Source organism: Chenopodium album, chromosome 2 (genome assembly GCF_948465745.1).
Source record: "Chenopodium album chromosome 2, dcCheAlbu1.1, whole genome shotgun sequence".
In the NCBI taxonomy this organism is placed as follows: domain Eukaryota; kingdom Viridiplantae; phylum Streptophyta; class Magnoliopsida; order Caryophyllales; family Amaranthaceae; genus Chenopodium; species Chenopodium album.
In genome coordinates this window covers 35,925,912-35,938,030 of record NC_137835.1, presented here as the reverse complement: position 1 = coordinate 35,938,030, position 12,119 = coordinate 35,925,912, and the positions used below count along the sequence as shown (strand labels likewise).

Sequence of the window (12,119 nt, the reverse complement as noted above, 5' to 3'; positions counted from 1 at the left end):
TTGATGGGGTTCAATTCGAAATCAAACCCCAATTTATAACGATGATAGAGAGGAAGCAATTCAGTGGAGCCAAGGGTGAAGACCCGAATCTTCACATTGCCGACTATTGTCAATATTGCAACACCATAAGGCAAGCCGGGGTCACTCAAGACCAAATCAGGGAGATTCTCTTTCCCTTTTCTTTAACTGGAAAAGCTAAACTGTGGTTTAATGGCTTAAATAGAACTACACTTGGTATTACTGACTGGGAAACCCTTGTTTTGAATTTCTATAACAAGTATTATCCTGCAGAGAGAACAGCAGTACTACGAAGTGCGATTCAGAACTTTGCCCAGGAAGCCGATGAGCCTTTATATGAGGCTTGGGAAAGGTTCAAGGACTTACAAAGAGAATGCCCTCACCATAATTTAGCACAATGGCAGTTAATCCAAGCCTTTTATAACGGAATTGGAAATTCTTCTAGAATAATTTTAGACTCTGCAGCTAGTGGGAGATTTATGAATCTTAATGTTGATGATGCAGGTCAGGTTATTGAAGATATGGCGATACACAATTCCCAATATGGGAATCCTAGAGGATTTGCTAACAAGGGGAAACATAGTGTCGACTCTGTATCCTTTTTGCAAACTCAACTGACCTCTATTTGTCAAAAATTAGATAATCTGAGCACTGCTAGCGTAGCTAATGTTTCTGCAATTAATAATGATTCTAATGAGGCTTTCTGTGAAAATTGTGGTATTGTAGGTCATTAGGAGCAGGATTGCAGGAGTTCCGTGGAGCAAGTTAATGCCTTTCAAGCTTATAGGCAGAATAACCCATACTCCAACACTTACAATCCTGGGTATCGGAATCATCCATACCTTTCCTACCGGAGCACTAATGTTCAAAATCCACCACCACAAGAACCACAGGTGCCACAACAACAGCAGCAGAAATACTATCATCCCAACGCTAGCCAGAAGAATCAACCACAACAACCCCCCTCATCTTCAGACCCTTCTTTGGGGGAAATTAGAGCAATGTTGGTCAATATGCAAAAGCACATGGAGAGCAGAGATGCGACAATTGATCAAATTTTAGCGCATAATAAAATTGTAGATAATCAAATTGCGCAACTCTCCGCTACTCTACAAGCACGCCAACAGGGAGCCCTGCCGGCACAGCCGACTAGGCCTACGGATCAAGCATTTGCAATTACTCTAAGAAGTGGTTCAAACTATGAAGGGCCCTCTATGCCCAGAGTTGATGAACCTATTTTATTAAATAATGCTAATCTTTATTCCATTAAACCAAACAATGTAGTTGCTAGCCCTGCAGGGCTAGGGGATAATACTAACACATCCAATTCTACTTTGCAGGGTAAAACTCCAGAGAAGGTGGCTACCCCAGACAAAGATAAGAATGCTCAAAAGCCAATTATCAAACTTCCTTTCCCCAATCGTCAATTGATGACAAACTTGGATAAGCAGTTTGGTAAGTTTCTGGAGGTGGTAAAAGATTTGAAGGTAACAGTTCCTTTCACTGAATTGATCACACAAATCCCCTCATATGCAAAATTTATGAAGGAAATATTGACGAGAAAAAGGTCTATTAGTGAAGTAGAGACAGTAGCTTTCACTGCAGAGTGTAGTGTCGTACTTCAAAATAAGTCTCCACCTAAGTTAAAAGATCCGGGTAGTTTTTCTATCCCTTGTCATATTGGTAATCTTCTGATTGATAATGCATTATGTGATTTGGGTGCTAGTGTTAGCGTCATGCCATTATCTGTGTGTTCTAAGTTGAATATGGGTAAATTAAAAGCTACCAATATAACTCTACAAATGGCCGACCGTTCCTTCAAATACCCCCTAGGTGTTTTAGAGGATGTCCCCGTTAGAGTAGGTAAATTTTATATACCTGTAGATTTTGTTGTTCTTGATATGGCTGAGGATATGCAAACCCCAATTATTCTGGGTAGACCATTCCTTAACACTGCAGGAGCAATCATTGATGTTAGAAGTGATAAGTTAACGCTATCAGTAGGGGACGATAAAGTGGTTTTTAATCTGAATAATACCCCCAAAAGCTCCATGACTGAGGAGAAATGTTTCAGTGTTAACGCGGTTGTCAATTATTCTAACAAGCCCCAAGCTCTTGAAAAAGATCCCTTGGAGGCGGTATCTTGTGTTGCATCCTTTTCAGATGAGATAGACAAATGGCAGAAGGAAGTCGATGCAATAGAAGGAGCACTCTACAATGTTGGTCTTGGGTTCGAGGATGAACAAGTGGAACCGATCGAGCTAGTTGTGCGAATCGAGCCTACGGTAAGTGTTCCGCCAGATCGAGTTGCAAGTGTTGAACGCAATGACAAGTTGAAGCAACATTCGATCGAAGAAGGGTTTTTAGTGCGTAGCATTGAAGATCCCCCATCCCAAGTCAAGGAGGATCAACCAGATAAGGCAACTTGGCGTCCCACTGGTTATGTCAGGAAGCCGCATCGTAGCCTAAACATCACTAGACCGGGTGGGAAACCACCCGATCAAGCGTTAGGCAAAGGGTCCTAGGAATTGTACTTGGTAAGAAGGTCGTGCGGGACCTATATAAACCAGCGCTTTGCGGGAGGCAACCCGTATTTTATGCTTTCTAGATTAGTTCTTCTTTTCTCTCATTTTTTTATTTTTATTTTAGAGAGGTGAGGAGAGTGATATTTCACCAGTTTTAAGTGTCGTTGTACAGGTATGAATTTTACAGGTATAAAGACTTAGAAAAATTTTGAAGAAGAAAAAAATCGGAGAAACTCCAGTGCTTGGTACAGGCCCGATCAGGCTAGGCTCGCCCGATCGGGCGCGCAAGTGAGGAAAAAAAATCGGAGAAAAATTCGCCCGATCGGGCGCGCAAGCAACCCAGATTTCAACTTTTTATCCGCCCGATCGGGCGCGAGAAGATACCTGGAAACAAGGTCTATTTTCGCCCGATCGGGTGAGGTCGCCCGATTGGGCGCTCATCGAGTAAGAAGAAAAGAAATGTCGGGCGAAGCTCGCCTGATCGGGCGAGCAAAGGGCGAAAATTACGTTCGAGTTCGCGCCCGATCGGGCGGAGCACGCCCGATCGGGCGCGCATCTTACATTCTGGAATTTCGCAACTTAGCCCGATCGGGCGGAGCTCGCCCGATCGGGCGCGCTTTCAGGCCGTCCCCCTATATTTTCTTTTCTCCTCCTTCTTTCCTTATTTTCTCCTTATTTCATCTTCTTCATTCACTTTCTCTCTCTAAAAACCTCCATTTTCATACCTTCAACTCACATTTCAATCCAAGATCTCTTCCAATTCTTCCATCCAAACTTAAAAAATTCTTACATTTTCCAACTCCTCTCATCTTCCTCTACAATCTACACTAAATTTTCAACACTTTCTCTCAAATTCTTCTCAAACCCTAAGAGAGAGAAAGCTTCAATTCCTAATATTTTCACTCAAAAATGGCTTTCAAGAGGTCTAGGACTGTTCGGGGTGAAGGATCGAGGCAACAAGCACCTACCATTGACCCGGAGCTGCAAATTCCGGGGTGGGAGAGGGTGGTCATCACCACCCAAGAGCAAAGGCAAAGAATGATCAACCTCGTCACGCGGCAGGTAATTCCTACCCGTTTTATTCATCATCCTACGCTTTCTAGACTAGGAATTGATAAATATGTTGAAAAATTATTCAAGGGAATTGGCATGAGTGGGTTGTTCCAATTACATTATGACACATATGATTATTTGACTTTAGAATTCATTTCTAGTTTTAACGTCATAAAATCAAATGCTCTAATCTCTCATGTTCAATTTCGTTTGTTTAATAAAGATATTAGATTGTCTTTGAAGGATTTTGGTAAATTGTTTGAATTGAAAGCCGATAGACCAATTGAACCACCCCAAGACAACATTACTTTTGTCTACCGTGCTTTAACAGGGAATCCCAACTTGAACCTCCAACATGCCAAGGGCACGTGGATTCAACATCCCGTGCCAAAACTTTGGCAACGGTTTGTTGGCCTCACCATCTTTGGGAGGCACGAACCGGCTAATGTGAGGAGAGATGAACTAGAGTTATTAGGATCATACATGATTCCTAAGAGTGACAAGCTTAACATAGTTCATAGGATGGCCCAACACTTTCAGAGGGTGGCCAATGCGGCCGAATCGGGTAGGTCTAGGGTCCCAATTTACTTTGGTGGGTTAGTAACCCACATTGCGGTGAAATACCTTAGTTGGACCCCTAATGATGATGGTAAGGTAGTCGGACCAACCCTAATGGACGCACCCTACTTAGGAGGCCTTAACTGGATCAATGTGATAGGGGGTGAGACTTGGTGGGTAATTCATAGGGAGTCGGGTAGGAAAGACAACGCTTTCACCTTGCCTAACCCGGCCTTGACCAAATCCGAGAAGGGTCTTCCCTCCTATACCTTTGATTTAGGAGACCAAGGGGAGGCCCAAGCACACCACCAAGCACCTCCCTCACCACAACAACATTTCCACCAACCATCACCCCAGCACTACACACATAACATCCCCACTACACACATAACTTCCTCAACCAACTACAACATCGACCCTAACGCTCCAAATGACTTTTCGGCTTTTAGAAGCCAATTGGATCGGATAGAGAGTGGGCAAGGGAGGATGGAGGGTATGGTTAGGAATTTGGACTCTAGGGTAGGAGCCCTAGATGCTAGGGTTGGGGTTGTGGAGAGGAACCTAGGGCGGGGTTTATACCCCATGTATGATGATTATGCCCGTCGGGGGGCTATTCCCCCCGATTCACTTGCCCCTGATTGGTTCCAATACCCCCAAAGGGGTTACACGGACCCAAGTGCCTTCGGTACTTATGTGGACTATTCATCGGTCCATGGATATGGGACCGATGCTCCTTTTGGTGGGTTTGGGGGGAATGTAGACCCTAACTACTATGCTGGTGGTTCGGGGTATGGTGGTGGTGGCTCTAGCCATGGAGGAGCTGGCTCTAGCCGCGGTGGGGGGTACTCTAGGATGGATGAGGATGAGGAGTAGGCTACTCTCCCAAGTCAATGAGGGCATTGCTTGATTTGGCTTGGGGGGGTGTTCTTTCACTTGGAAATTCTCTTCCTTCTTTATTTCTATTTGCTTTCTAGCATAGTTTTTATTTGCTTTTCTAGTATAGTTTTTTTTATTGCTTTCTTATTTATGAAAAATACAAAAAAAAAATTTGAAAAAAATAAAAATCAAAAATACGTTCCAATGAATTGTAAATCATGCTTCCCTGTGCCCCATACTTGAGAAAATTGTTTTGATTCTTGGTATTTGATGATGAACATTGTGGATTTGTTGGTCATGATTTGAAGTCTAATTGTTTGGGTTCCTTAACTTGCGTCAATTTTGTCCAACTACTTGTGAATATAGTGCCTGACTAGTTGATTTGGTTAGGAAGTGTGTGATAGTTCCATAATTCCTGGTATGTCAATGAATTTGAGTATTGATTTGCAACTATGAGTAGTGTTTCATGACTTTACAATATGCACATGAGGAGGACGAAGGCGTTCATTCCTTAGGTAGCCTTCAGAGATATTTAGATACATTTGTTCCCTTCTTGTCACCCATGTTGTTGCTTATGCCCTTTTATTGTTCATAGCCGCATTGCAAGCCTAATTTGCCCCATTGGTTACTAGTCCCAAGCTTGGCTTGGGGGAGCTATTAGTGAGTGAGGTGAGGGAGTTTGTGGTGTGCACTTTATTTGCACAATTTGGGTGGGCTTTGAGAAGTAATTTGTTCTTGATCATTTTTTTTTTTTTTTTTTTTTTTTTGTTTTTATGAATTTGAAAGTTGTATATATTTGAAAAATAAAAATGTGATGGAAAAAAAAGAAGTTCAAGGAAAAAAAATGAGAAATATGAAAGAAAAGAAAGTGAACTTCTAAAAAAAAAAAAAAAAAAAAAAGGAGAAAAAGTGTTTGATGTTCAAATGTTCTAAGTGAAGGTTAATTCAAAGAAAAGAAAAAAAAAAGTTGAGTTTCAATGTAAATATTTCAAGTTATGAGTTCAAAGTTTGTTATTCACTCTTGTTCTACACTATCGTGTTTTTATGAGTGAATTTGTGAGTGTTGGGATTGTTTTATTGTTTGGATTATATTTGGTTGTTGTTGGAGTTGGTTATGTTGGAGATGTGTATGATCATTACTTTTGATCATGGTTCTATTAGGATTTGGCTCCCTTAATGCATAGCTTTTCCCTCACATAATCCCAAATTTATCCTACCTTTACCTTAGCCTTACATTACAAGCTTAAAAGACCTTCCGACCTTGTGCATAGAAGTTATGTGAATGTGAAAGTGTTGTTTTTCAATGCAAGTTATGACTTGACATATTTCGAGTCGACTAGTAGGATGAGCGTTCAATGTTTTTATACACACGAGAGTGTGAGTTGGGAGGGCATTGTTCACATTAAAGGGGTTGGGTGGAGAGCGATCGAGTACATTCTTTACTCGCCACATAAATGAGAGTCGAGTGTGTGAGCACTAGTCTTGTATTCTATATGCTCTTGTGGTTTGCTCTACTTGACAATTGTTGGGGAGGAAGGGTGATTAGATGAATAAGATTGATTGACGTCGAAGCATGTTTGTTTAATTTTACCTTGAATCGTTGGCTTTTGATTTGTTGATTGGGGTGAAGTATGTTTTATATGTTCATTGATGAGCTCTTTGCTTAGGGACAAGCAAAGGTTTGGCTTGGGGGAGTTTGATATGTCTATTTTATATAGTGTTTTACCCCCGTCCCTTGGTCATAATTAGTAGTGTTTTTGGCCCTTTTGGGCCACTTTTATTACTAATGTGTGTTTTCTAGTGTTTTCGTAGTTTTGGTTGAGTTTTGCAGGGAATTGCACCTTTGGAGCATTTTCCCGGGATTTTATGAAGCGACTACGAGCATTGGAAGAACACGACCACTTATGGAGCCCAAGGCCGGTTAGAGCCATCGAGCCGGTGATTAAGGGCTCGGTTATTTGGATCGCGAGGCAATTGGACCATGTATTCGAGACCCGAGAGGAAATATGGATTGGGCCGAGAAATCTAGCCCAATCGAAGTCCAAAGCCTTGAAGATAAAAACCGGGCCCGATCGGGCAAGCAATCGCCCGATCGGGCGGATGTGTGGGAGTGCCATCAAGGGAAGGCGCGCCCGATCGGGTGAGCTGCTAGCTCGATCGGGCGCGGCAACTTAGAAGGAGCACTGGCAAAAAGGCGCGCCCGATCGGGCGCGTGTTTCTGGAGAGGTGTTTTTAGACGAGCAATTAGTTTCTAATTAGGAGTTGTTCTTAGTTTTGTTTAAATACGTTTTTGTACGGATTTTTAGGAATCGATCTTCTACCCCTTCTTCTTCTCTTAATCTTTTCTCTTAGACTTTCTCTCTCTACTTAGTTTTCTCTCTCTAAACTCTCTCCCTAAACCTTTGTTCTTATTTCTTTGATTAATTCCAGATTTATTTTGGTGACGATTTCTTTTCCCTTAATCTTAGTTATTTATTTTATTCCTTTGATCATGATTTATTTTATTGCTTTGCTTAGTTTATATTTAATTATGTGTGAGTAGTTTAATTTCTAGGGTTTATGGGGATCTAATAAATAATATGAAGGGGGTAAATTATTGTTGTTGATTATCAATGCTAGATTAATTTCCTATTGATTGATTTAATGCTCTGTGATTAGATTAGGCCTATCTTTTATGCATGAGTTTGACAATATTGATTCAAGAATCGAGAGATGAGAATTAATGTTTAGGTCTAGTTTTAATAGGCAAGTTAATTTATAAATGGTTAAGTCAAGATTCGAGAGATGAGATTTAATACCGGTAAATTAATTGTGTGATTGTAATAAGTAGCGAGAGCCCTTTACAATCTGGTTAATTGATGCATTGATGATTGACTATTATTGATTGTTGGTATTGCATGATGATTTCTTATTGGATTGTTTTAATGTTTTACAATTGCAGCTTGTAAAAGTATAGCAATATTAAATTGATGAATCGAGCAGATGTTAATTTGATATTAAAGGCTATTTTTAATAAGAACTTAGATCTAGTAAATTGCGAGAGCCTGTTAGGTCTATGTTGGTTAATAAATTGCGAGAGCCTGTTAATCATGTTATTTATGCAATGTCAATGATTGATTACCCTATTTTACCCCGGAGTATTATTTATTGGTGAACCTATGCCCTAGATCCTTTCATATATTATTTTCTCCCTATTCCTACTCTTTTTAGTTTAGCTTCTTATTCATTCATAAATATTGGTTACTTAAATAATTTAGATTATAATATTTAATTAGGAGTAAAAAGACTTGTTTCCCTGTGGAGTTCGACCCTACTTCCCTATCTACTGTAGTTAGTGATTTAGGTAATTATTTTTGATTAGGGGATACGACTTTACCTTGTCACACTCAAACTTGCTCTGCTTCTTCATAAGAGTAGTCATGGGTCTGGCTATCCTCGAAAAATCCTTGACAAACCTTCTATAATATCCAGCTTATCCCAAGAAACTACGAACATCAGTCACATTCTTAGGTGTAGGCCACTCACTCACCGCCTTGATCTTCGCAGGATCTACGGATACACCCTCCTTCGAAATGTAATGCCCCAAAAATGCCACTTTCTCCAACCAGAACTCACACTTGGAAAACTTAGCATACAGTTTGTTCTTTCTAAGAGTTTCAAGGGTAGTTCTCAAGTGCTCAGCATGTTCTTCCTCTTTCTTTGAATACACCAAAATGTCATCAATAAACACAACTACAAACTTATCCAAATACTCATTAAATACTCGGTTCATCAAGTCCATAAATATGGCTGGTGCATTGGTTAACCCAAAAGGCATGACTGTAAACTCGTAATGTCCATACCGAGTTCTAAAGGCTGTTTTTGGAATGTCTTTATCTGCAACCTTCAACTGATGGTACCCCGACCTCAATTCAATCTTTGAAAACACGCTCGCCCCCTTCAGTTTGTCAAACAAGTCACCTATCCTAGGTAGAGGGTACTTATTCTTTACAGTCACATTATTCAACTCTCTATAATCAATACATAGCCTCAAACTTCCATCCTTCTTTTTCACAAATAGCACAGGTGCTCCCAAAGGTGATGCACTGGGCCTAATGAACCCCTTGTATAACAACTCCTGAAATTGAGCCTTTAGTTCACTCATCTCAGCCGGTGCCATTCTATACGGTGCTTTGGAGATAGGTGCAGCTCCTGGAACTAAGTCAATGGTAAACTCAACTTCCCTCTTAGGTGGCATTCCCGAAATCTCTTCTGGAAAGACATCTAAAAACTCATTCACAATGGGTACATCCTCCATCCGCCTATTGTCACTCATACTCAAATCTTGAACACAGCAAAAGTACAATGGACATCCCTTATTCACTAGCTTCTTCACCTTCATCGCAGAAATGATCCCAAAACCTTTAGGCTTCCCTAACCGTCTATAGGACACTTTCTTACCCAAAGGATCACTCATTTGTACCCTCTGCATCTCACAGTCTATCTTAGCCTTGTATAAACTCAGCCAATCCATCCCCAGAATTACATCTAAGTCCCCTAGGTTAAACTCAATAAGATCTGATGGAAAGATAGCTTCTCCTATTTTCAAAGGCAAGCCTTTGAATATTTTATTACAATGAACAAGTTTGCCCGTAGGCAGACTGACTGACACATCAACATGACTCGATTCAGTTAAGTTTAACTTGCGCACAATAGAAGTAGAAATGAAAGAATAAGCTGCTCCAGAGTCAAATAGAGTGTTGACAGAGATAGATTGGATAGAAAAAGTACCGGTAACTACATCCGAGGACCTCTCAGCTTCTCCCTTGCTCATCACAGACAAGCGGCCGGGAGTGTTGTTTCTTGCCTAATACAAATTGTTGTTGTTGCCTAAGTTGTTGTTGCCTGAGTTGTTGTTGTTGCCATTACCATTGCCAGACCTGTTGTTATTGTTGCTACCATTTCCAAACTTCCCATTTTGACCATTTCCCCTATTCCCCTGGTTATTGTAACTGTCAGGCCTCTGCTGGGTGTTCCCACCATTCCCACTATTTCCCTGTTGTCTCTGTTTGGTGTAACACTCATACTCCCTATGTCCCTTCTTGTTGCAGAACCTGCAGGTCACCAAATTCCCATCACAGTCTCTCCCAGGGTGGTTCCTTCTACACTTCTTACAGTGGTAGGTTCTCTCCCCATTGTTAGCATTGGAAGAACGGCTAACATTCTATTTACCCCTATCAAACGAGTTCCCATTCCTAGACCTCTTGAAATTACCCTGGTTCTCAGATTTCCCAAAATCCTTCCTTTTTTTCCCCAGCTTTAGCACTCGCACTAGCAGTCCTAGTATTCAGATGGTACAGATGGGCAGCTCTCTCATACACCTTGTCAAGGGTTTTGAAAACTTTTCCGGCTAGGTCCTTCTGTAACTCGTCAGTCAACCCCTGCTCAAACCTCTGAGCCTTCAGCTCTTCAGTTGGTACTACCTCAGGAGCAAACCTAGAAAGGGTCATAAACTTATTATAGTACTCAGAGATTGACATGTTTCCCATTGCCAGGCTTATGAACTCTTGAGCCTTCTGTTTCTTCAGGAATGGGGAGTAAAACTTGTCCCTCAAGGAGGTCTTAAACACTTCCCACCCAAAGTTAGGTTTGTCCCTAACGATCACAGCATTGTCTCTCCACCATATATTAGCCTCGTCCTTAAGGTACATAGCGGCCTGGTCCACTTTCATACCCTCAGGACAGCTGAGTGCCACGAACAACTTATCAAACTCCCGAATCCAGTTTTCTAGGAAAGTAGGGTCAGCACCCCCCCTAAAAACTGGTGGTCTAACCTGGGCCAGCTTTTTAAACATTTCAGCTTGGGGGTCGACTTGGTCTCCCCGGTTTTGGATCACAGTTTCAGCCAACAAACGAATAGCATCAGCTAAGGCAGCGTTCTCGGTCATTCTAGCTCTACGCCTGAAATAAAATAAATATGCACTCCATTTTAAACGAAATCCAAATTCTATTCACACATATTAATTGAATCACAATATTATATTTATCACATAAATTGGTTCAAAAGGGGACCTTGAGATTGCACCCCCTTGTCCCAAGCAAAACCACACAATATAAGCACGATTCATACGCAGGGTTATATGAATTTAAGAAAGAAAAGAAAAAAAATTCCCATCCCGCGACACTCTCATTAAGTTTGATTATAGACAAAGAGATTTCCCCAAAAAATATATGATTACAAAAATTAATCTTGCTCTTGCTCCCAAATAAAAGTGAAATGAAGCTCTTGAAAATAAAATATCAACTTCTTATTATAACTTATATAAAGGTCTCAATCCCAAATAAAAACTATGTAGCACTAGCTACTTATTAAAATTAATCATCCAAATCAGACTATAATGAGGTTCTAATAACTATTATCAATGGCAAATGTCTTATTCATGCTAACTCCATCCTAAAAAAAATAATCCTCAAGGTATCACATTACTGTTCTTATCTCTCTTCTCATTGTAATTATTAACATCAAAATCAAGGTCATTTTCGTCATCTGAGTCTTCAATAATAATTGACTTGTAGAGCGGATTTGGATTTCTAGTAGCTCTCTTCCCAGCATTTGGATCTTCAGGTGGTGGTTGTAACCATTCAAGCTCATCCTCATCTGGAAATTCAATAAGAGTATAATCATGGAACATTCTTTGGTAGGTTTTAATTTTATGCTTCTTATTCTTCGCTGTTTTAAACTCATGTAAGTACTGGTAGTCTTCCTCATCTAGATTGGTTGGCGTCATAATCTTTTCAAACCTTTCCGCAGTATAGTCATTTCGAGTATCACTCTCATCCTCAGACACAGCAATGGGGTTGTTCCTAATATCATTACTCACGCTTTTAGACGTGATTACTGAGTCGCTCATCCTTTTTCTACGATAACCCAACGCAACGAACATTCAAAAAGCATAACACAAGCACATCATAGAAGTAAATCAATTAGAACATAATTATAACATGTTAAATAAATAAGAAAATAACACTTCATGTGATAATTAAATGCAAGAGAGAAAAAAAAATATGTATGATGTATACATGCATTCCCTTCTTAAGTCTACCCAAAAC

At 40.5% G+C, this 12,119-nt stretch overlaps 1 protein-coding gene and 1 non-coding gene across 2 annotated transcripts; both read right to left on the bottom strand.

Moving 5' to 3' along the window:
- Positions 1-302: 302 nt before the first annotated feature.
- Positions 303-409, bottom strand: LOC145607350 (small nucleolar RNA R71). Its single transcript, XR_014105548.1, has one exon. It is a non-coding gene; the product is annotated as a small nucleolar RNA R71 (small nucleolar RNA).
- Positions 410-10,291: 9,882 nt separating this feature from the next.
- LOC145571508 (uncharacterized) lies at positions 10,292-10,957 on the bottom strand. Its single transcript, XM_081630545.1, has one exon. The coding sequence runs from the start codon at positions 10,955-10,957 to the stop codon at positions 10,292-10,294; it is 666 nt and encodes a 221-aa protein (XP_081486671.1).
- Positions 10,958-12,119: the final 1,162 nt, after the last annotated feature.

What these genes read in the sequence shown, in the direction of transcription:
- LOC145571508 (XM_081630545.1), bottom strand. Translation starts at nt 10,957, where the DNA reads ATGACCGAGAACGCTGCCTTAGCTGATGCTATTCGTTTGTTGGCTGAA.